The sequence below is a fragment of the Rhinoraja longicauda genome, chromosome 5 (assembly GCF_053455715.1).
Source record: "Rhinoraja longicauda isolate Sanriku21f chromosome 5, sRhiLon1.1, whole genome shotgun sequence".
Classification (NCBI taxonomy): domain Eukaryota; kingdom Metazoa; phylum Chordata; class Chondrichthyes; order Rajiformes; family Arhynchobatidae; genus Rhinoraja; species Rhinoraja longicauda.
Genome location: NC_135957.1, coordinates 28,687,048 through 28,709,302, shown reverse-complemented (window position 1 = coordinate 28,709,302; position 22,255 = coordinate 28,687,048). Strand labels below are relative to the sequence as shown.

The following is a 22,255-nucleotide window of genomic DNA, read 5'->3' as shown; positions in this document are numbered from 1 at the left end:
ATCATATCATATCATATATATACAGCCGGAAACAGGCCTTTTCGGCCCACCAAGTCCGTGCCGCCCAACGATCCCCGTACATTAACACTATCCTACACCCACTAGGGACAATTTTTTTTTTTTTTTACATTTACCCAGCCAATTAACCTACATACCTGTACGTCTTTGGAGTGTGGGAGGAAACCGAAGATCTCGGAGAAAACCCACGCAGGTCACGGGGAGAACGTACAAACTCCTTACAGTGCAGCACCCGTAGTCAGGATCGAACCTGAGTCTCCGGCACTGCATTCGCTGTAAAGCAGCAACTCTACCGCTGCGCTACCGTGCCGGTAGCATAGAGCTTCATAAAGATACAAGCTTGAATCTTCAAGCTAATCTTTACAGTACATCTCTTTTTATATCAGTGTTCCAATCTGATCCCATGGGACTAAAACTAAATTGTATTCTTTATTGATGAATCTATTATTAATTTCCCATTAATTGGAAAAATAGTTCAAATAACCATGCATTTATTAATAACAATGCTCAGTGTTGCTTGATTACATACATGGAGAATATAACCAAAGACATTCCTAAAATCAGTGAATAAATGCAACATATGGTGTGAGATTGAGTGGTGCATGAAGATACCAGGTGTTATCTCTTGTCTTTGCTGAGTTTGATGATCTCAGCCAGAGCAGCAGGAGACCACAATCGTTGGCCTCAATGTTTCTTAACTTTGTGGAAAGGAAAAGAAATTACCCAGAAAAACATTAAAAAAAAAATCAGTACTTCCATTTCCGATAACTGCTGCTGGGACTGGTGCAGAATTTGGAGACAGACTGAGAAAAATAAATGGGTGACATTCTGTCATCACAAATCATTGTGGTGGCGTTCAGTCTTTGAAACTCCGTCACGGTTCTCCTTGTTACACCCCTAACAAAAACAAATGTAAACATTCATTTTCAGTTTTTACCTTGTTCCCTAAAGGGTTCATCATGTTTCCTGCCAAAGTGATGGTAGGAGATTGGAAGAGACCCAATGGAATCCTTAAATCTTCCTGTTTATGCAGAGCAAATTATCAGATGCATAAGATACAAGGAGATACGGAACACGAGTTTCTGCCTTTCAAACAGGAACCAAATTGGACAGGAAGAATACATGGCAATCGAGTAATACCCTTTAACTAATTGTATCAATCGATTTATTCACAAAATGCTGGAGTAACTCAGCAGGTCAGGCAGCATCTCGGGAGAGAAGGAATGGGTAACGTTTCGGGTCGAGACCCATCTTCAGACTGATCTCCAGATTACCGAAAAAACAAAATAATTAAGCTTTGCCTTTTGTTTTCCATTAGAAGACCTTCAAGAAGAATCTGATAATATCAGGAGAAGCCAGGACAACGAGAAAGATGATAACAACAATGATGAATATGACAATTATGATGAGCTTGTTGCAAAATCATTATTAAACCTGGGCAAAATTGCTGAAGATGCAGCGTTTAGGGCAATGACAGAGTCTGAAATGAGTGACAGCACAGCGCGTGGTCTGGAGGATGATAGTGACACCAATGGGGGCAGAGTTAGAAAAAACAATAAAAGTGACTCCTGCCAGTTGAGTTTAGATGTTGACAGTGACGTTGTTAGGGAAACAGTGGACTCACTTAAACTACTGGCACAAGGACATGGTGTGGTCCTTTCAGACAATGCAAGTGTTCGGGGTCGTATAGATGGTTTAATACAGAATGAAATTCGGAATGCGAACTTGGGATCGTGCAAGTCCACCGGTGATGGTTTGGAAAAGGCCGTTGATGAAAGCGACGAGGCTGTTTGCCTGAGCAGTCTTGAGTGCCTACGGAACCAATGCTTTGACTTGGCCAGGAAGCTAAGTGAGAGTCAGCACGAGGAAAGAAACCAGCAGCATCATTTTAGTGACTGTCAACAGAACAGACCTGACGACGACGTCACGAGACGGATGTCAGATCGGAACTATTCAGACATGGTTAACCTGATGAAGCTTGAGGAGCAGCTCAGTCCCCGCTCCAGAGCTTTCTCTTCTGGCATTAAGGAGGAAGAGTCACACGACAGAGATGATGACACTGGCTCAGTCAAATCAGACAGGTCTGAGGAGGTGTTTGATATGACCAAGGGAAATTTGACTCTGTTAGAAAAGGCCATTGCACTGGAAACTGAGAGGGCTAAGGCAATGAGAGAAAAAATGGCCATGGAAGCTGCAAAGAGAGACGCTTCAGAGCACATTCCAAGGCATCATGTCGGAGATGAGAAGAAGTCTAGATCCTCTGATGGTCATGTTAAAAAGCCATACTACCCTAAAGGTACATCTTCTGTCTTTTTCTCGAATCTGTTGAGAGTTCAGCTGCTATGTCTTTAAAACAAAGTTTGCCTGATAAGAATTGAACAGTATCGGAATGACCTGTTCAAAAGACTACACATTAATTACGTTAATGTTACAAGTTAAGAGATATGATTCATTGCGCAAGGTTAAAATGTGGTTGGAGATGGATCCGTACTTGTTTATTTTTAAATGGCATTCTACTTCATTTGATTTCATCCTTTTGCAAAATGCTGTTTGGATTTTATATACTGTGGGTATAGACATCAAAAAGATGGAAAACAAAACAACAATAGGACAAAGTTTCATTGGAGTTCTCCTTTTCTTCTTCCATACTTTTGGCCGGAGTGAAAGGTGTCCCCAAAACATGGTCAATGGTTTCTTTATTGTCACATGTAGCTTGTACAGTGAAATACATTTTTTTGCGTACAGCTCAGCAAGACTATCCCCGTACATAAGTACAATCGCCCCAGTCAGAACAGAATGTACAGAACAGCCCACTGAGTCCATACGCAAGCGGTGCTATTTGGTGCCATTTTACAGCCCCAGCTGCAGCTAGCCACAAAGGCCCATTGCAGCCATCTCCTCCTCTATTCCGGTCGTCCTGTGAACTGTCGTCCCTCTCCAAGCCTGGTCCTATTCAGCCTTTGTTCCCCGGGAAGGGCACCTCTCACAGCCGACCTCAAGGGCACGTAAGGTAAGACCCCCCCCCCCACCTGGTTCCTTTTCCAGCGTCCGTCGCCATCTCCTTCCACGCCCTCTCCGATTCCTGATCCACGGGGCGAGCAGGGTTCGGGCTAAGCGGCCTATTCTCTCCAAACGAGCCGGGCCCGTGGTTGGCATGCCAGGCCGAGCCCCACATTCCAATGGCCCTGTCCACCATCAAGGCCCTGCCCTGCTTCCCGCCACCAATCCTCTTACCAGCCCTCAGTCCGTCTTCCTCCTCTCCAGTGCACGGGGTGAGCAGAGGCCGAGCTCGGTGGCAACCTCGTTCTCGTTGCCGCGGCGGTGAGCCACTGCTCTCTGGGAGACGACTTCTGCCTCGAGGCTCACCAGAAGGCGACCTAACTGACATGTGTAGGAAGGAACTGCAGATGCTGGTTTAAGCCGAAGATAGACACAAAATACTGGAGTAACTCAGCGGGTCAGGCAGCATCTCTGGAGAGAAGGAATGGGTGACGTTTTGGGTCGAGACCCTTCTGCTGACATGTATACTGTTTCCGCCTCAGTACTTCTGTCAAAGTAGCAAGAGGTAAGCAGAAGGACATGTGGAAATTTAGCCTTTGATTTCAACATTAACAAAATATTAACATGGCTCCTGATGTTATTTACTTTCCTGCTTAAGATGCCACAAATATACCATAATTTTTCTTTAATACGCATGGCTGAGGAACATCCAAAAATTGCATAATGTTAGTTGGTCTTGATTTCATAAGTGCTTATTGCATAGAGCCACGGAGAATAAGGATCAGTGAATGTATTGATTTATAGAATTAAAACTCAAATGGTGTGTTTATATATAGTTTTGTTGCTTTAAATTTTAGACGGTTAGCAAATTTGGGCAATTTTAATTACCCCATTTGTAGTCCTTTTTCAAAGCAAATTAGCCTTGATGATTTGGATATTATAGTTTTAATTTATACAAGATGTAAAGTTTAATTTCTGACCACTATAACTGTAGAATTGAAATTATTTCTGGTGGAAACTTTTTCCACCATTCTACCTTCTTTCCCCTCATTTTTACTTTTACTAATTGTTAATTCCGTTCAACTTCTTGTCGTGTGTTTTTGTCACTTCTGTTTGCTTTCACCTGCCTGCATTTTTGGAGATATTTAACACTGGACAGGTTGCCCTCTTGTTGGCTGAAAATTGGCTACAAGGATAATTATCAATGATAGAAAGCTGTTTCTTCAGTACAATTTGTCTTTGTCTGGGGCTATGCTGGTGATATTGAAAATATTTTGCATGGATATAGTGCCTTTCATACTTCAGATTGTCTCAAAGTACTTCACAGCCAATGGATTACTTCTGGACAAGATAGCATAACCAAAGTCAAGCAATGATGAATTAAGAACTGATGTGCTATGATGTGATAAGCAAAACAAATACTTTTAAAAATGTTAACTATGTTAAGATACAGCAAAAGGAGTGAGATGTGAAGGGTCTTCCCCTTCGAAGGGGTTTAATTTTTTGTATTGTCTCAAATCTCTTCTAGAAAAATGCAAAAGGAGGTGAAAGCCATTTATCCCTTGAGCCTGTCAGTCTTAATGGTTGTCTCTTCATCCCAACACAATGACTCCAAAGGACCCAATATGTATTTTATCAAAACAAGCAAAATTCTATGCATAAAATGTATAACAAGTATTGTAAGGCAGTACTGCATTGTAAACAAATTATGTTGCATGTAATCCGGTGCCTAAAGGAAAGTTAATGAAGTTTGCGTAATGCAAGAATTGTAAGCATAAAATATCCATAAGATAAAGATATCTTGAGCAAAATGTATTATTATCTGGATTCCATTAAGGGTTAAAAGAAAATATTTATAGTCATTAAACCTCGATTTTCTGCAAAGGTAAAAAATTAAAAGTTGAAGTTTAGTTTAGTTTATTGTCACGTGTACCGAGGTACAGTGAAAAGCTTGTGTTGCGGAAAGAGAATACGTGATTATAATCGAGCCATTCACAGTGTACAGATACATTATAAAGGGAATAAAGTTATGTTTTGTGTGGCTCATACTTACTGAAGTGAAGAGAACTATTCCAGAAATGTTTCAGATTGGCTTAATTAAAGTAGCCTTATGCATCCAAATCATTATCACTTGTTGGATGAGGGAGAACAAGGATTGGTTTGGTTGAGGCCTGCAGCTGCTTACCTGGCAAGTGATTTAAAAAAAAATTAAGTAGGGAGCACAAGAGCACGGTTACTGCCAAAGTAATGCCCAACAGATCTGCAGAAGGCAAAAATGCCTCGAAGTCCACCAAGGAATCAGGATGTGCTGCCGGAAGAAGTCATGCAAAGGAAAGCCATGACTTGGATCAGTACTGCAGACACTATTGGCGCTTGACTCATGCCATAGGAAGAGAGTGAGAGTCAATGCCAATACCCATGCATTGCAATAAATGCAGGAAAAACTTTAGCAGGGTTACCTGATGAAGCAAGGTAGGAAGATCAATCCACACATTCTGAGATGTTAATCATTCATGATAACCTCACCTCATACTGTGTTCCAAGTGCTTGAAATGCATTCCATTTGTGTCTTTGAAATAGCTTGGTTAATGTAGTTTGCATTTCCAGCCTTCTCCAGAAAGTTTTTTTTTTCCACACACTGTGTTACATACAATTACCATACCAAAAGCTTCACATGAAATCTAACTAGTTTGTGCAAGCACTTGCCATTACAACCACAATGGGCTGCATGCTAACATTTGGATTTACCCCAGGGTAATTCTTAACTTGTGTATTTTTTTCTTAAAGAGAAAACAGTCATAATGCCAGGCAGAGAGCTACATCAGATGATGAACCTTAAAGCTCTTTTCCTTCAGTCCTTATGATAAAATACTGCTCCACGTTCGAGGGAGTGAGGCAGCAGCAGTTGTTGGAGAAATGAAAGTAGAAAGGGAAGTGCCGGAAACAGGTTTATGATGACATTTTGCATCCCTTTCTTCTCGCCTTCCTGCTCTCTGTGATATTTGTTTTCTCAAAAGGTATATCATAAAATACTTGTGTTACTCCTCTGTTAAAATGAAATGCAATCTTTGGTCTTCTCTCCTTATTCTGACAACTCTTCCTCTTTTCATCCTTTAGCTGTGCCAGAAGAAACAAAAACAGGAACTTCTCGTTCTGTTTCAGCAAAACATATCATCAAGCTCTCTTTGGAGACACAAGGAACTGCAGTTGCTGGAATATTGAGCAAAACACAAAGTGCTGAAGTAATTCAGTGGGTTAGGCAGCTGTGGAGTGAATGGATCGATAACTTACTCAGTCTGAGGAAAGGTGCCGACTCGAAACATAGTCTGTCCATTCCTTCCATGGATGCTTGCTGGTCCGCTGAGTTATTTCAGCACTTTGTGTTACGATCACTCACTCTTTGTCTTACTATATGCTCCTTGAGGGGAATGAGATGGTGACCTAGAGAGGAGTGCATTGGATGGCATATGGAGTAACTAGTGGTAACGCATAAAGAGGTACAGACTGGATGTTGAAGGTAAATTACAGGTAGCTGGAGAGCCTGGTTACTAATTTTAAGGAAGGAACAAGAGGCCCATTCCTTATGTCCTATGAACATAAGGAATGGGCCTCACTATGGCACTCCAATGCCATAGTGAGGTCCACCGGAAATTGGAGGAACAGCACCTCATATTTCGCTTGGGCAGCTTGCAGCTCAGCAGTATGAACATTGACTTCTCTAACTTTAGATTGTTCCTCTGTCCCTCTCTTCCCCTCCCCTTCCTAGTTCTCCCACTGTCTTCCTGTCTCCACCTATATCCTTTCTTTGTCCCGCCCCCCTGACATCAGTCTGAAGAAGGGTCTCGACCCAAAACGTCACCCATTCCCTCTCTCCTAGATGCTGCCTGACCTGTTGAGTTACTCCAGCATTTTGTGATACCTTCGATTTGTACCAGGATCTGCAGTTATTTTCCTACAAGACTGTCAATGATATATGCAGGCATTGATAGCAATGTCAACTGGTGTACTGCGCATGGATTGTGTGGTGAGTTCCCCTAACCAAATATGCTGTACAATGCACGATAACATTGCATTATTCCTGTCCTTTATGGATTTTGGCCACTCCATGGTTACCATAGTAGAAACTTCCAGGAAAAAGCCATGAAGGTTCATCTTTTGATGTTGAGAAAGCTTTCTGAGAAAAGGCAAGATACTAGTATGGATAGTGTGTGTAGGAAGGATCTGCAGATGCTGGTTTAAACTGAAGATAGACACAAAATGCTGGAGTAACTCAGCGGGGCAGGCAGCATCTCTGGAGGGAAGTTATGGGTGATGTTTCAGACTGAAGAAGGGTCTCGACCCAAAACGTCACGCATTCCTTCTCACCAGAGATGCTGCCTGTCCCACTGAGTAACTCCAGCATTTTGTGGCCAGTTTGGATAGTGTGCTGTTGATACATTAAAAGAATTATGGTGACAAACGTCACATGGGTTGCTCTCATTTAAACTGGTATTATTAAGTATAATGTACTACAGAAAAATGGCCATGTGGATAAGATGTCTAAAATAAATGCAGTCTGACATGGTCATGTGGTTGTACTATAACTGGAGGCCAGTACAAGTGAGTTCCATGGCTGCTTGTTACAATACTTGGACATGTACTGAAGGAATACTAAGATAGGCTGTCTAATGGAGAGAAAAAAAACATGAGGCCCAATTTATAGCAGGTCAGTCTGCAGACTTTGTTTCGAGCAGATGAAGACAACTCAGGTTCTAGAGCTTCTTCATGGAACGTGGAAACAAGGCATTGTGCTGATGCAGTGATGACTCTGGCGAAATACAAGGACAGGTCTAGGACTTCACATGTGATCAAGACATCAAGAGGAAGTATGGTGATATTGCGGAATTACTGGAATACTACTCACTGCCAGAAATTCACCAGCAGGAACCGTTACCTGTTCACCAAAGAAAGGTGACACTGCCATAAATCCTCAGGTTTATTTTAATTGCCATTTAAATAAATTGGACAAGTGGACTGCAATTCAGTGAATCCCCCAAGGGGGCCTGGTGTTGGTATTGGTTTATTATTGTCATATGTACTGAGATACAGTGAAAAGCTTTTGTTTACATATATCCAATTAAATTGGATGCCAGACATGAATACAACCAAGCCATACACAGGTACAACCAGTATAGTAAAGAAAATAATATCAGAGTGCCGACTATAGTTTTTCAGCAATGTAGCATTGCAGTTCCAGAGAAAAGGTCCAAACTGGAATGAGGTAGGTTGGAAGATTTGGATCACACCCTTGCTTCTGGGAGGACCATTCAGAAGTCCAATAACAGAGGGCAAGAAGCTGTTCCTGAGTCTGGTGATATCTGCTTTCAAGCTTCTATATCTCCTGCGCAATGGAAATAGGGAGCAAGGGAATGAGCGGAATGAAAAGGGTACTTGGATTATGTTGGCTGTTTTCCCAAGGTAGCGTAAAGTGCAGATAGAGTTGATGGTGAGGAGTTTAATCTGTGATAGACTCTCTGCAATTTTGCGGTCTTGGGCAGAGCGGTTCCCAAACCAAGCTATGATGCAACCCAATAGTGCAACTGTAGAAGTTCGCACGTGTGATGTTAAAAAAGTGATAAGAAATTGGGGCTTCACTCTCTTGCTCTGATTAAGGGAACTTGATTAGAAACTCCTAATTGACAAATGAAGAATTTAAAGAAAAACCTTACCCGTCCAAAAGTTTAAAAAGTGGCATCTTTTGTTTCACTTGTTTGCAGCTCTTATCAGGCTTCCATTAGTTCTGTTAGGATGCACTGAGCACAAACATGTCCTTGGGCTGTAGCCTTCGGTCTGCAGTTGCTTCTGCCCTTCTTTACCACCTTGGTTTCCTTGGTGTCCTTGAATCTTGCAGGTGATCTGAAGCATACCCTCACAAGCCTTGTGTAAAACAGAACATGCTGGAAACACTCAGCAGGCAGGCAGCAACTGTAGAAAGAGACACAGTCCTGGACCTGAAACATGAACTATTTTTCTCCCTACAGACACTGCCTAACCTGTTGAATGTTTCCAACAATTTCTGTTTTTAATTCAGATTTCCAGCATTTGTGATATTTTTGATTTTCACAAATGTCGGGTCTCTTCCTGGCTGTATTGCCATCTATTTGTACATCAACACTATCATCAAAAGCAAATCTTCATTATTCCAGTGATGTATTCAGTGATTACCCTGGTGGCTCTGTAAACCTCCGTGCCATTGCAGTCTTGATGCCAGTGCAGGAGGGTGCACAGACATCAAGAATGTCCAGCTGATAGACACTGAGAATCTGACCAGAGACTGCCTTTCACGGGTCACGCATTATTAAACTAAAATGCTGAGAAATTCATCCTCTGTCAGATTCATTCCACAATAATAATTGTCATGCATTTGTGAGTTTTTCGCTTTTGGCACTGACCAGGGATCAATCTTTATGAATGGGAATGTGGGTCAAATCTGTGAGTTCCCAGACAATGGGAAACTGTTTACTCTGCACAATATTGCTGGTATTACAAAGCCGCCTGTAATTTGCTTAAGTACATCTGTGAGCAGCTGTTTTGCTAACATTGCATATGTTCCTGGTTGCAGCCTAGAATGAGTCTGCACATTGAAATTAAATGTGTCTTTATAAGCACAGTGGGAGCAGCCCATAGAGCTGCTCACACACAGCTCCAGTGGCTCGGGTTCAATCTTTACCACCGGTGCCGTATGGTTTGCATATTCTCCCTGTGACTCCATGGGTTTCCTCCAGGTGCTCTGGTTTCCTACCATATCCCAAAAGGTATCATCCCAAAAGGTTGAAAGGCCCGAGTGTGTAGTTGAGTGGTAGTACCTATGTAGACTTGATGGGACTGCAGAGAGAATAAAATAGGATTAGTGGAGGATTAGTGTACATGGATGCCAAATGTTTGGTCCGGACTCAGCGGATCAAATTATCTGTTTCTGCGTCGATTGACTCTGCCTCTTTTGTTCATTGTTGCTTAGCCAAAGGTAGCTGGAATGTCTTGTGCTTGCTTTGAGCATTCCATTGGGTAGGTGGCATGTGCTCAGCCCAGCATCATTCCATTGCTTATCCTTTTCTTCCAAGAGTGAAAGGTAATGAGGAGCTCCTACATAATAACTGGCAGATATATTTTTCCTTTCATCCACAGTAATCACGCAGAGCAGATCACTGGCCCTTTAAAGAACACACTCAATTTACACTTATTTAGTTATCAGGAAGTATAAGTGAGTACAATTAGCAGTTTCCCACAACACAGAATAAAGGGAGAAGGCAAAATAGTTGACTGCAATGCAAACAATAGGAAGAAATCTTTAATTCTCTTAATTTTCTATGACACCTGGTAACTCAAGATGTGTATAAAACTGGGAAGATGATAAATTAAAATTGAGTGATCACATTAGCACTAATTCCTTGGTATGAAAAATAAATGGCAGATGGTCAGGCGAGTTTCAGGAATATCAGCAGGAAATGGGCCGGGTACAAAATTAGGTAAATGTACCGTATAATGTATCTGTATGTCATTCCACTCCATAAGCTGCCACAGATAAACAGGAAAATTAGGTGGATGGTCAGCTTCAAACTATTGGAGCAATGTGTGATCGTATTTAAAAAGAGGTGCATAAATATGCCCGCCCCGTATGTTCGCCCGCCCCGAATCGCGGGGCTTGGGTCGGCCCGTCGCGGACCTTTCACCATCCGGCGCGGCCTGAAATAGGCCGTTGACCTTTCACCGCCCAGCGGGGGCTTCAATATCGGGAGCCCCGACCGCCCCGACGTGGCAACTCCAACAGCCTGACCGCGGGACAAGACGGCAGGGAAGAGAAAAAGACATTCTGGCCTTCCATCACAGTGAGGAGGGACTGGAGGAGACTCACTGTGATGGATGTTTCTTTTTGTTTGGTGTTAGTTGTGATTGTATGTGTTATTGCATTTTTATTGATTAATCTTATTGGTCTTATTGTTCAACTGCGGGTAATGTTTCATTTTACTACACATTTATGTGTATGTAACAAATAAACGACTATTGACTATTGACTATTAATTGAACATCCATGTTTTTTTTAACCCCGACAGGTTGCTTTCAAGGTAGAGAGGATATATATATATTTGTTTTTACCTGGGAGCGCAAAGCAAACAACCCAGCCTTTTTCGAAATGGAGTATTGCAGTAAAATACCACTTTTCCTGCTTGGGATTTTAGCGATGCTGGACTGGCAGATTTTATGGATTAATTGATGCTATTTCAATTAATATTTGAACACTTTTAAATCTCTTTGCTTAGATGTTACACTGTGATATAACACATTTTCCAGCGAGCAGAGTAAATTTAAAGGAAGCATGGTAAACAGAGTTTTCATTGATTATGTCCAGAATTTCTGGTGCTCACATTATTTGTCAAAGGTAGAATTGGGCATAGATTTTAATGACCATGGTCTGAGCATTTGCAGATCCCTGGGCTGGTGTGATATTAGGAGGCCTTGACACTGAGCTGGCTGTCAAACTGGCGAGACCAGGGATGGGAGGAGTGATCTACACATGCTGGGTAACATACAGTATCAGTGTGGACCTTGAAGGAGGTTAATTTAGTTTAGAGATAAAGCACAGAAACAGGCCCTTCGGCCCACTGAGTTAGAGCCGATCAGCGATCCCCGCACACCAATACTATCCTACACACACTAGGGATAATTTACAATTTTACCAAGCCAATTAGCCTACAAACCTGTACATCTTTGGAGTGTGAGAGGAAACTAGAGCACCCGGAGAATACCCACGAAGGCCACGGGGAGAACATACAAACTCTGTACGGATGACACCTGTACACATTTCTTCACACAAAGAGTGGTGGGTTTATGGAACAAGCTGCCAGAGGAGGTAGTTGAGGCTGGGACTATCCCAACATTTAATAAACAGTTAGACTGATACATGGATAGGACAGGTTTGGAGGGATAAGGACCAAGTGCAGGCAGGTGGGACAAGAGTAGCTGGGACATGTTGGCCGGTGTGGACAAGTTGGGCTGAAGGGCCTGTTTCCACACTGTATCACTCTATGACTCTATGACCATAGCCAGGATCGAACGGGGGTCTGTGGCACTGTAAGCCAGCCGTTCTACCGCTGTGCCACCATGCGGCACTGTTCTTCATAATCAAAGAACAATCATTTGTACTTCAGATTCCATTCTTCAGCTTTAGGTCAAAGAAGAATGAAAAACATTCAGTTCACTGAAATACAAAGAAATTAAGCCCCATGCTTCGGCTCAATTCTAAGAAGGTATGCAGCATTATAAGTCAGGAACATAGCTCTTACTCCAGAGAAAAGATCAGTGATTGGGGTTTACCAAGAAGGGAAGTTTAGCTGCTACTGCTCTTCCAGGTTCCAACTGAAAAGTCTTAAGGGGGAAAAACAAATTACCCTTCTGGATCTCTTATCACAACGCAGCCACCTTGTCAGACCAACTGCAAATTATTGCTTCACAGGTGGGCATCAGTGTTAAAAACAGTTTTAAAACAGAATAAAGTGCAAGTAGATTTGTGCCGGTTCACTGTGCGATGTGACCATCCGGCTCAGCAGGACCAGTTCATAGCACCTATGGCCCTGGGGATGAAGCTGTTCCTGAGTCTGGAGGTGCAGGCGTAAAAGGCTTTGTAGTGTCTGCCCGATGGTAGAAGTTCGAACAGACTGTTGCAGGGGTGTGAAGAGTCTTTGTGGATGCTGGTGGCTTTTCTGAGGCATCGTGTGTTGTAGATGCCCTCCAAGGCTGGTAGCTGTGTTCCGATAGTCCTCTGAGCTCTATGGACTACCCGCTGAAGAGCTTTCCTCTCTGCCTCCGTGCAGCTGAGATACCACACAGGGATGCCATGTGTTAGGATGCTCTCTATGGTGCAGCGGTAGAATGTCGTCAGCAGCTGTTGGGGTAGACCAGACTTTTTCAGTGTTCTTAGGTAGAACAGTCGTTGCTGTGCCTTCTTGACCAGCGCAGCAGTGTTATTGGACCATGTTAGGTCCTCTGAAATGTGAATGCCCAGAAACTTGAAGCTGGACACTCTCTCCACACTGTCTCCATTGATAAAGATCGGGGCGTATTCCCCGTTGTGTGACCTACGGAAGTTGATGATCAGCTCCTTGGTCTTGGTGGTATTTAGGGACAGGTTGTTATCAGAGCACCAGTCCGCCAGGTTCTGCACCTCCGCTCTGTATTTTGTTTCATCACCGTTGGTGATCAGCCCGATCACCGTTGTGTCGTCTGCAAACTTGACAATGGTGTTGGTGTCGAATGCAGGAACACAGTCGTGTGTGAATAGGGAGTAGAGCATGGGGCTCAGAACACAGCCCTGTGGTGTGCCGGTACTCAGGGTGATAGTGGAGGACAGTTGCGGGCCCATTCTCACTGCCTGCGGTCGCTCCAGTAGGAAGTCCAGGATCCAGTCGCATAATGACGAGCTGAGGCCTAGCTGGTGGAGTTTGGTGATGAGCTTGGTGGGGATGACCGTGTTGAAGGCAGAGCTATAGTCTATGAATAGCATCCTCACGTACGTGCCCTGTCTCTCCAGGTGAGTCAGGACAGTGTGAAGAGCCAGAGAGATGGCGTCCTCTGTGGATCTGTTTGCCCTGTATCCAAATTGATGTGGGTCCAGTGAGGCAGGGATGCTGGATTTGATGTGTGAGAGGACCATCCTTTCAAAGCACTTCATGACCATAGGAGCTAGGGCAACTGAACGATAGTCGTTCAGGTTGGTGATCTTTGCTTTTCACGGCACCAGCACTATGGTAGCCGACTTCAGGCATTTGGGGACCGTAGCCAGAGATAATGACAGGTTAAAGATCCTGGTGAATACCTCAGCCAACTGTTCAGCACAGTCCCTAAGTACCCTTCCTTGAACTCCATCCGGGCCTGCAGCCTTGCGTGGGTTGACCCTTTGCAGAGCGCGTTGTACTTCCTGTGTGCTCAGTTGCAAGACCAATGGTGAACAACAGACCATGGTCTTTGATATGAGAGTTGATTCAAAGTTTATTGGTGTATTTAATAGTGAACTTAATCAGTATCACTTAATAAAGGCACTTCAGGTGACAGCAAGCGTGATAGCTAGAAAGTGCTGTAAACAATTTTATTTTAGCCTAACCAATAAGACAAAAATGATGTGAACTGGTCAAACATTTCATAACTATTTGTTACAGTATGATGTATGCAAAGAAGAACTGCATTTCCTTGAATAACAATAGTAAAGACAAATTCTCGGACACTACAATCTGATTTGGAAAAGACTAACTGATTTTTCCAACTGTTCCACAGACTTCTGTATATTGAAATTGCCTTGTTTTTGGAGTTATAACAGCATTGTGTACCACCCGACCACAGTTTTTGGGGAATCCTACAAATAGCATGGCTTCTTCTTCTTTCGTGTCCATCGTCTATGTTTCAAATGTTATATCACTGTCATCGTCCGTCCTGAAAAGGGCACAAGCTTCCGGTGACAATCAGTGGGAGCCATCACTTGTACAGTAGACGATGGTGGTAGCGGAATTAGCTCAGGACACTTCCAGTTTCCAGCCCTGCAACGTAGACGCTTCTGCTATGGGGCCATAGCATGGGTTGCAAGAACAGCATTATCGGGTTTCTCTGTCTCATGCAGAAACTGTTGCCAGCTTCAGTGTGGTATTACTCTGCCGGTCCACTGCAAGATCTTGCAGCCGCCAGCAATCAGCCCAGCAGTAATCAGCCTGGCAGTTGGTTCTTAAAGCGGCCTATCGCTAAACAAGAAGCCTTCTCTGAGTACTGCTACAATGGTGGAAGCTGGTGGTAGGGAGGTGGGAGAGTGCCTCATGTGATCAAAGGGACCTGGGGAGGCTGGTGAAGAACAGTGCCTGCAAGAAGCATCTTTGATTTGTGATAGGGTACCAAAAGAACCCTTCATAGCTACAGCCAAGAGTTCTTCGCAGAACATTGCCAGAGAGGTCTTTAATGAGTAATACTACACATGAGCCTGCTCTTTGGGAAAGCTTACAATATATTTTAATCTGTGTACCTGTTCCTGAACGATAAGCAAATAACAACAATCTTTCATCAGAGCAGTTAGTTTGAAAATCATATTGGAGATGAATATCACGTGTTGGATTATTATTGACGTTATCCAGAAAAGTTTTATTTGGAAAAGATGCTGGCACAAAATAATGTACTTTCGAAAAGTCTGGAATCAAATTTCTCAATGAGTGTTAAAATATTGCAGAAATGTGTACAAAATTGTTGTTCAATTATTCAATTAATTTTCAACTACATAGCACCATTTTCTATGAAGATGTACAAAGGAAGTTACAGCAATGAAGTTTTAATAAAACTAGTCCCCGTTCAATCAGAGATCTGAAAGTGGTGTAAATCTCATAAACGACAATAAACTACCAATCATCAGAAAATCCCTCTCCTCAAACTAGTCTGGTAGATTATATTACCTGTGATTGTGATGAATATACCCACTGCATAGAAAAATTGATTTTATCCCCATGGAGTACCAGACTCTGCTCTCTCTTGAAGATGCACACTGAATGATTATTCACTGTCTCAGCTGAAAACCCAGTGCATTCGTCGATTATTCAAGAAAACGTGAAGGAACATTCAGTTGGCTTGGTACAATTGTCGCATACATGCCACTGTGTCAAAAGGTCTTGGGCTCCAGAGACTTGGAAATAAATATTAGACTGACATTCCAGTGTAATGTTGAACATGTGTGTACTATCAAAGGTGCCCTCTTTCATATTAAATGTTCAGTTGAAAGGTGAATATAAAGGTTTCTGTTGCCTTTGCATGGCATGGTGGCGCAACGGTAGCGTTGCTGCCTTAGCGCCAGAGACCCGGGTTCGATCCTGACAATGGTCGCTGTCTCTCTCGAGAGTTTGTACATTTCCCGTGACTGTGTGGGTTTTCCCCGGGTGCTCCGGTTCCCTTCCACACTCCAAAGACGTACAGGTCTGTAAGTTGATTGGCTTTGGAAAAAGATTGTAAATTGTCCCTAATGTGTTGGATAGTGCGAGTGTACGGGGATTGCTGGTCGACGCAGACTCAGTGGGCCGAAGGGCCTGTTTCCGCACTGTATCTCTGAAACTAATATCACCAGTCATTGTCTGACTGCTGTTTGGGGCTGCTTGCTGTGTCCAAATCGGTTGCCACCTTTCCTATATTATAATGGTAATTATGCCTTATAAGTAATCTACTGAGTGCAAAACATGTTGAAAGTTCCTGAGGTCATGAAAGGCACTATATTTCTTGAGAATTATCTCATCTGGCTCTATCCTTAATTAACTTGTAAGTACAACCCCAGGTCCTCCATGGCTACTCCATTTTATGTAAAAGACTGCAATTCTGAATTGAGTACTTGTGATATCCTGATAGAGATAATCAGATAATCATGGTTTCAATATGACCCTGGCAAACTGTTGGGCGGCACGGTGGCACAGCGGTAGAGTTGCTGCCTTACAGCGAATGCAGCGCCGGAGACTCAGGTTCGATCCTGACTACGGGCGCCGTCTGTACGTAGTTTGTACGTTCTCCCCGTGACCTGCGTGGGTTTTCTCCGAGATCTTCAGTTTCCTCCCACACTCCAAAGACGTACAGGTGTGTAGGTTAATTGGCTGGGTAAATGTTAAAAATGTCCCTAGTGTGTGTAGGATAGTGTTAGTGTGCGGGGATCGCTGGGCGGCGCGGACTCGGTGGGCCGAAGGGCCTGTTTCCGCGCTGTATCTCTAAATCTAAAAAACTAAATTTAAGTTTTATCTTTTGGAAGAGACCACTCAAGGCTCTTTTGAAGCTGGACCTGGAACATTCCAAAATGGAAGCAAGAATAGGACACCCTATTACTTCAACCTCCCAACTTTTAACTAGATTGTTGCTGATGGTATTTAGGATCCATTTTACTGTTATATCTTCAAATACTTTGTGACCTTTACCTTGTGAGAATTTTGATCTCAGTGCACATAGTTCAAATTGATTCAGTGATTGGAGGCTTTTGGAAAAGAGGATCCCTGATTTTCACCACTCTTTTCGATTCCCAGTTTCAGTCTTCAATGGCTGGCCTGTAGTCTTAAGGTAATGTCCCTGTATTCTGGACTCACACTATTGAGGTCTCACCAAGTTCATCTACCTTCATCTCTAATAATGGATCCCTTATTCGTGACTTAGTAGCCTCTAGAATTGACGAAATCGGATGAAAAACCAATGATGTGAAACGTTAGCTCTGATCCATTTTGGTTCAGGGTCTGCTCAACTTGCTGAATGGTGTTGGCATTTGCTATTGGATTGCAGACTTGCACCATATCTGGCTTCTTTATCTTGCTCTCTTCCCATGTCTTGCATTAACAGGCAATCCAAAGCTTTTGACCATGAATTTACTCTTATCAAGCCCATTAACTCATGTTTCCTGTGCTTTCCAAAGTTCAATCAACCTTGAATTTTCTTTACGGATTCAAATCACTCAACGTTGTTCTTCATTGTATCCTATTCTTTCCAATGTTGCCTCAATCAGTCCTGTAATCTTCTTCTGTCCGGCAAGTTTGGCCATGTGCACAGCTTCAATTTTAATCTTTCACCATCAGAACATGTGAAGTGGAATAAGAAGCCCACATTTCACAAAGTCATTCCTCAACTTAATTTCACTCAATCTCAATACTTCTTTTCTCATTGAGTCCAAAAAACTATTCATCCTTTAGTAGGCTCAACAATTAAATGTCCATTTTCCTCTGTTTGGAAAATTCCTAGGATTCATCACCTTTCATGTGAAAGTTCCTCATAACCTCAATCCTAAATACATTCTATTCAAGCTTCCTTCATAGACAGCCCTCTTATCGCAATAATTTGTTACACTACATCCAAGGTAGGCATATCCTTCCTGAGATAAAGAGACCAACCCTCTGCACAGTACTGTAACCCTGTACAACACTTCCCTATGTTACATTAGCCCTTTTACAACAAGGTTATTCACCTACAATTAACAACTGCTTGTTAATATCCTGTGATTTGTGTATAAGCATGACTAGATCACTCTGAGATCTAGGGTTCGATCATAACCTTGGATGTTATCTGTGTAGTCTGCATGTCTTCTGTGATTCCACGGGTTTCTCCTGGGTGCTCGGGTTTCTTGAATGCCAATGTTACATTTTTATGTTTTTCAATACACTGAGACCATTCTAAAATCTGGACAGCCAACCATTGCCATTTAGATGCAATATGTTATCTAGAAATGTTTCTTGATTGACAATAAGTTCTTCATATTTATTTGTGTCTTATTTCCTCTTTGTTATCTATAAAGCATTTCTATCCTCTATAGTGTGGATAGATGTAAGTAAAGCAATGAGATTCTCTTCTTGAGTATCCATTTCACCCTCTCAGGTAGCCCTTAAAATTGACTTAATATCTACCCTCATAAGTTCAGATGTATTACGGCCAAATTTTGTCCAATAGTTATCCTGTGAAGAACTGTGGGGTGCTATATTTCATTGGACGTCTATATAAATAAAAATTGTTTCCTTGCTTTACTTTATAACTTCCGATTCAAGTGTCCCATCCTTCAAGGTTCAAGGCATTTAGGCCATGCTTCTGCAAATGTTTTTTATTCATTCATCTTTGTGCCCAAACTCTTAAGTAGAATTTTGACTTAATCTCCTTACAAAAATTGTGTAGTCTTATTCCATTTCCACCTGAAATGCCTGAAACAAAGGTGATTTTAGAAGTTATCAAGGTTTAATTTCAGAAGTTATATGGATTTATTTTAAACCTATACCATTGCTCTCTGGCATGGAGTAGCTTAAATAATGGTCATTAAGTGTATTGCTGCAAGATTTTCTGGCACAAAAACAGGATTGCCAATCCCCCATCTGCCCATCTTCAAGGGAGTACTTCCCTCTGCACCCAATTCCCTGCACACCTTCATTGATCACACAGCCATGACCACCAATTGGAAGCTCTCGGTTCATTGGCTGCATTGTAACAAGGCCAACTATATTCAGCTTTGGTTTGGGCAGAAGTTAGTGAAACTGCAGTTTGTCATATGCCCTTCTCAACCATGATTTAAAGTCATATTCCAGGCCAACGATTGGCAAATATCGAAAGGAGAAATTGGCATAGTGGTGCACGCCTCTCGTTGTGATCAGGTTGGCAACAAGAGAGCAACATTGGTGACCGTCTCATTCATGAACATGCAAATCTAATAGTTGCACTCTCCGTATGATGGGACACACATTTTTGTCAAGCTCTGTAACTGTGTTGTAATATTTTTGTAAAACAACTTCTCTCATTTGGATAGATTCATCGCGGCATGAAAAGAAAGAAAGCAAGTGCCCCACGCCTGGATGTGATGGGACTGGACACGTCACAGGCCTTTATCCTCACCATCGCAGTCTGTCAGGCTGTCCACACAAAGACAGGGTTCCTCCAGAAAGTAAGTGAACAGGAAGTTCAAAGCGCAAGGTAAACGTACTTGTAATCCCCCAAAATATCTCTCGACGGAATATCATTTTATATCAATTTTGGTGCACGTCACCAAGATGTACCATGGGGAGGGAGGTAGAGGTAGAATGCAAATGATAATCCACGTCAGTTAATCGACACACCATTTTATATTTATCCCAATTGACTTACATGGTTAACAAAATCTGTCATAGTGTCAGCCAAGCTACCGGTTCTGAACAATTCTGCACTGCTTGCAATTCCAGTTTCATTTTTTATACAATCAATAGATATGTAAACAACTGAGGAAACGACACAGATGAATATCAAGCTTGTTGCAGTGCTTAAACAAAAATTATTTATGGAAGGATAAATTAGTAAATGTATAATGTGCACATGTTGCATTATTACCACAATATAAGTAACGCAATCTGCTTTGAAGGGTGACGTTTTCAATTTTGGGGGTGTAAAAAGGCAATGGTGAATCACTAATCTCTGGTATGCCTTGTCCAATTTTCCTTTCCATTCAAGTCAGTGGAGAGCAGAATTGGACAACTTGTAAAACAGACTGTTGTGTATTTGCTACCTCCTAAATTTATTCATCAGTATTTTGTCAAGTGGTTTGGATCCCAAATGCAATTGGAATTTTTCAGTAAGTTCACGGATTAACTGGCCAATCCAAAAATAGTGAGGAAAGATTTCCGGGTGATATTTTTGCCGTTAGAAGTTGCGAATTTCTTCACAGTATGATTGATGCTTGACCAGGCTTGTGCTCACCATTGGAGCTTATGTTCTCTCTCCACTGCCTTTACATCCATAACAGATCTGTGGATTGGCATAGTTTTGTCCACGGTGAAGTAGATGGCAAAACTTACTGAATAGTGAAAGGCCTGGATAGAGTGAATGTGGAGAGGATGTTTCCACTAGTGGGAGAGTCTAGGACCCAAGGCTATAGCATCAGAATAAAAGGATGTACCTTTAGAAAAGAGATGAGAAGGATTTTTTTTAGTCAGAGGGTGGTAAATCTGTGGAATTTGTTGTCACAGGCAGCTGTTGAGGCCAAGTCAGTGGATATTTTTAAGGCAGAGATTGACTGATTTTTGATTACTACGGGTGTCAGGGGCTATGGAGGCAGGTGAATGGGGTTGAGAGGAAAAGATAGATCAACCATGATTGAATGGTGGAGTAGATGTGATGGGCCGAATGGCCTTATTCTGCTCCGAGAAACTATGAACTTAAGCCTTCCTAGAACTCACAATGTATGGCAGCCTCAGTTTGTGGTGGCCAACTCACCACCACGTGGAAAGCAGACCCAGCCCTCACCATGACTGTGGTGTTCTGCCAGTTCGAAATTGAGGACTGATTGGTAAGAGTGGCTGGTTTGCCAACCTGTAGTTCAAATGCATGAATATCACAACTTGTTAAAGTATCCTGCATCTCAACGACTCTTACTGATTCATCACGGGCACGAACAAATATTCTATTGGTCCTTGAAATGGCATACCAAAGCAGCAAATAAGTTGCCATACAAGTCGTACAAAAGTGTAAGCTGAATAACAAAAATGAAATTTGAAATTAATAGAACATTAAAAAGGAAGAAAATCAGCACAAAATAAATGGAAAAAACGGCAAAGGAATATCAAATTCAAAAGAAGAAATTAAAGGATAGTTGGAAATCATAACAAGTAGGACTTATTTTAGCTGTGCAATACTGCTGTTTCATTGGGAACTATGCCTAACATGGGCTCTAAGTTTCTACAAAGTGTACTTAATTTGCGCTCCCATTTTCCACAAGTACAACAGAAACATGTCTGGAGAAGTGATGGTTAGAGTGGGAAGGGTTGTGAATAAATTCCTTGCACTGGCTGTAGCTTTACAGTGCTAAAAGTGATTTATTGGTAATGATTCACACCAACATCCTGGTAATGCTTTTGTTGTACTTGGGGTATTATAATGCCTGGGAGATAACCATTTTATCATTGATAAAGGGGTGTGGGAGCAGTATTTTAGTCAAAAGATTACTTCATATTACATCATAGCGGAGCAATCTACATTAATCTGGGCTGGAAGCAAATCAACTGCAGATTTGAGAATAGAGGAGGAGGGAAACCCCTTTTTCATGGAGACACATGGAACTGCAGATGCTGGTTTACAAAAAAAGACACGAGGTGCTGGAGTAACACAGCGGTTCAGACAGCATCTCTAGAGAACATGGGATAGGTGGCTTTTCGGGTCGGGAGCCTTCTTCTGATGATGGTAGTTTGGGGGGGGGGTGTAAAAGCTGGAAGTGAGGTGGGGACAGGATGACCCTGGCCAGCGATAGGTGATACAGGTGAGGGTTTTCTTTTTGTTTGGCAGTTGGTAGGATAAAGGCCAGAGATGAAAAGACAAAAGGTGTGAGATAATGATTGAAGAGCAGTGCATTGTGAAGCAATTGGAAGGAATATAGGTGGAATGGGCAGAGGGATGAGGGGATAAATGGATGTGGATCCAAGAGGGGCACAGAGAAGAGAGGGGGGGGAAGAGGTGGGGGGGGGGGAGGAAGGAGGGTGTGTTGTTTGTAGGTGAGTTACCTAAAATTGGAGATTTCAATGTTCAAACCATTAGGTTGAAAGCGAACCAAGCAGAATATGAGTCAAGTCAAGTCAAGTCAATTTATTTGTATAGCACATTTAAAAACAACCCACGTTGACCAAAGTGCTGCACATCTGACCAGGAAAAAAAAGAAACATACAGTGGCAGGCAGCCAAACACAACGGCGCGGCCATCTTGAACAAAATGTTAATTCAATCAC

General features: G+C 42.4%; 1 protein-coding gene across 15 annotated transcripts in view; it reads left to right on the top strand.

Annotated features, from left to right (window-relative positions):
* The window catches only part of LOC144593513 (myelin transcription factor 1-like protein), a 346,938-nt gene that overhangs the window by 173,934 nt on the left and 150,749 nt on the right, over window positions 1-22,255 (top strand). For all 15 annotated transcript variants that reach the window (XM_078399197.1, XM_078399201.1, XM_078399195.1 and 12 more), the window contains 2 exons: window positions 1,337-2,314; window positions 19,319-19,453. In XM_078399197.1, the coding sequence (XP_078255323.1) occupies window positions 1,337-2,314; window positions 19,319-19,453 (1,113 nt within the window). The remainder of the gene's footprint in view (window positions 1-1,336; window positions 2,315-19,318; window positions 19,454-22,255) is intronic.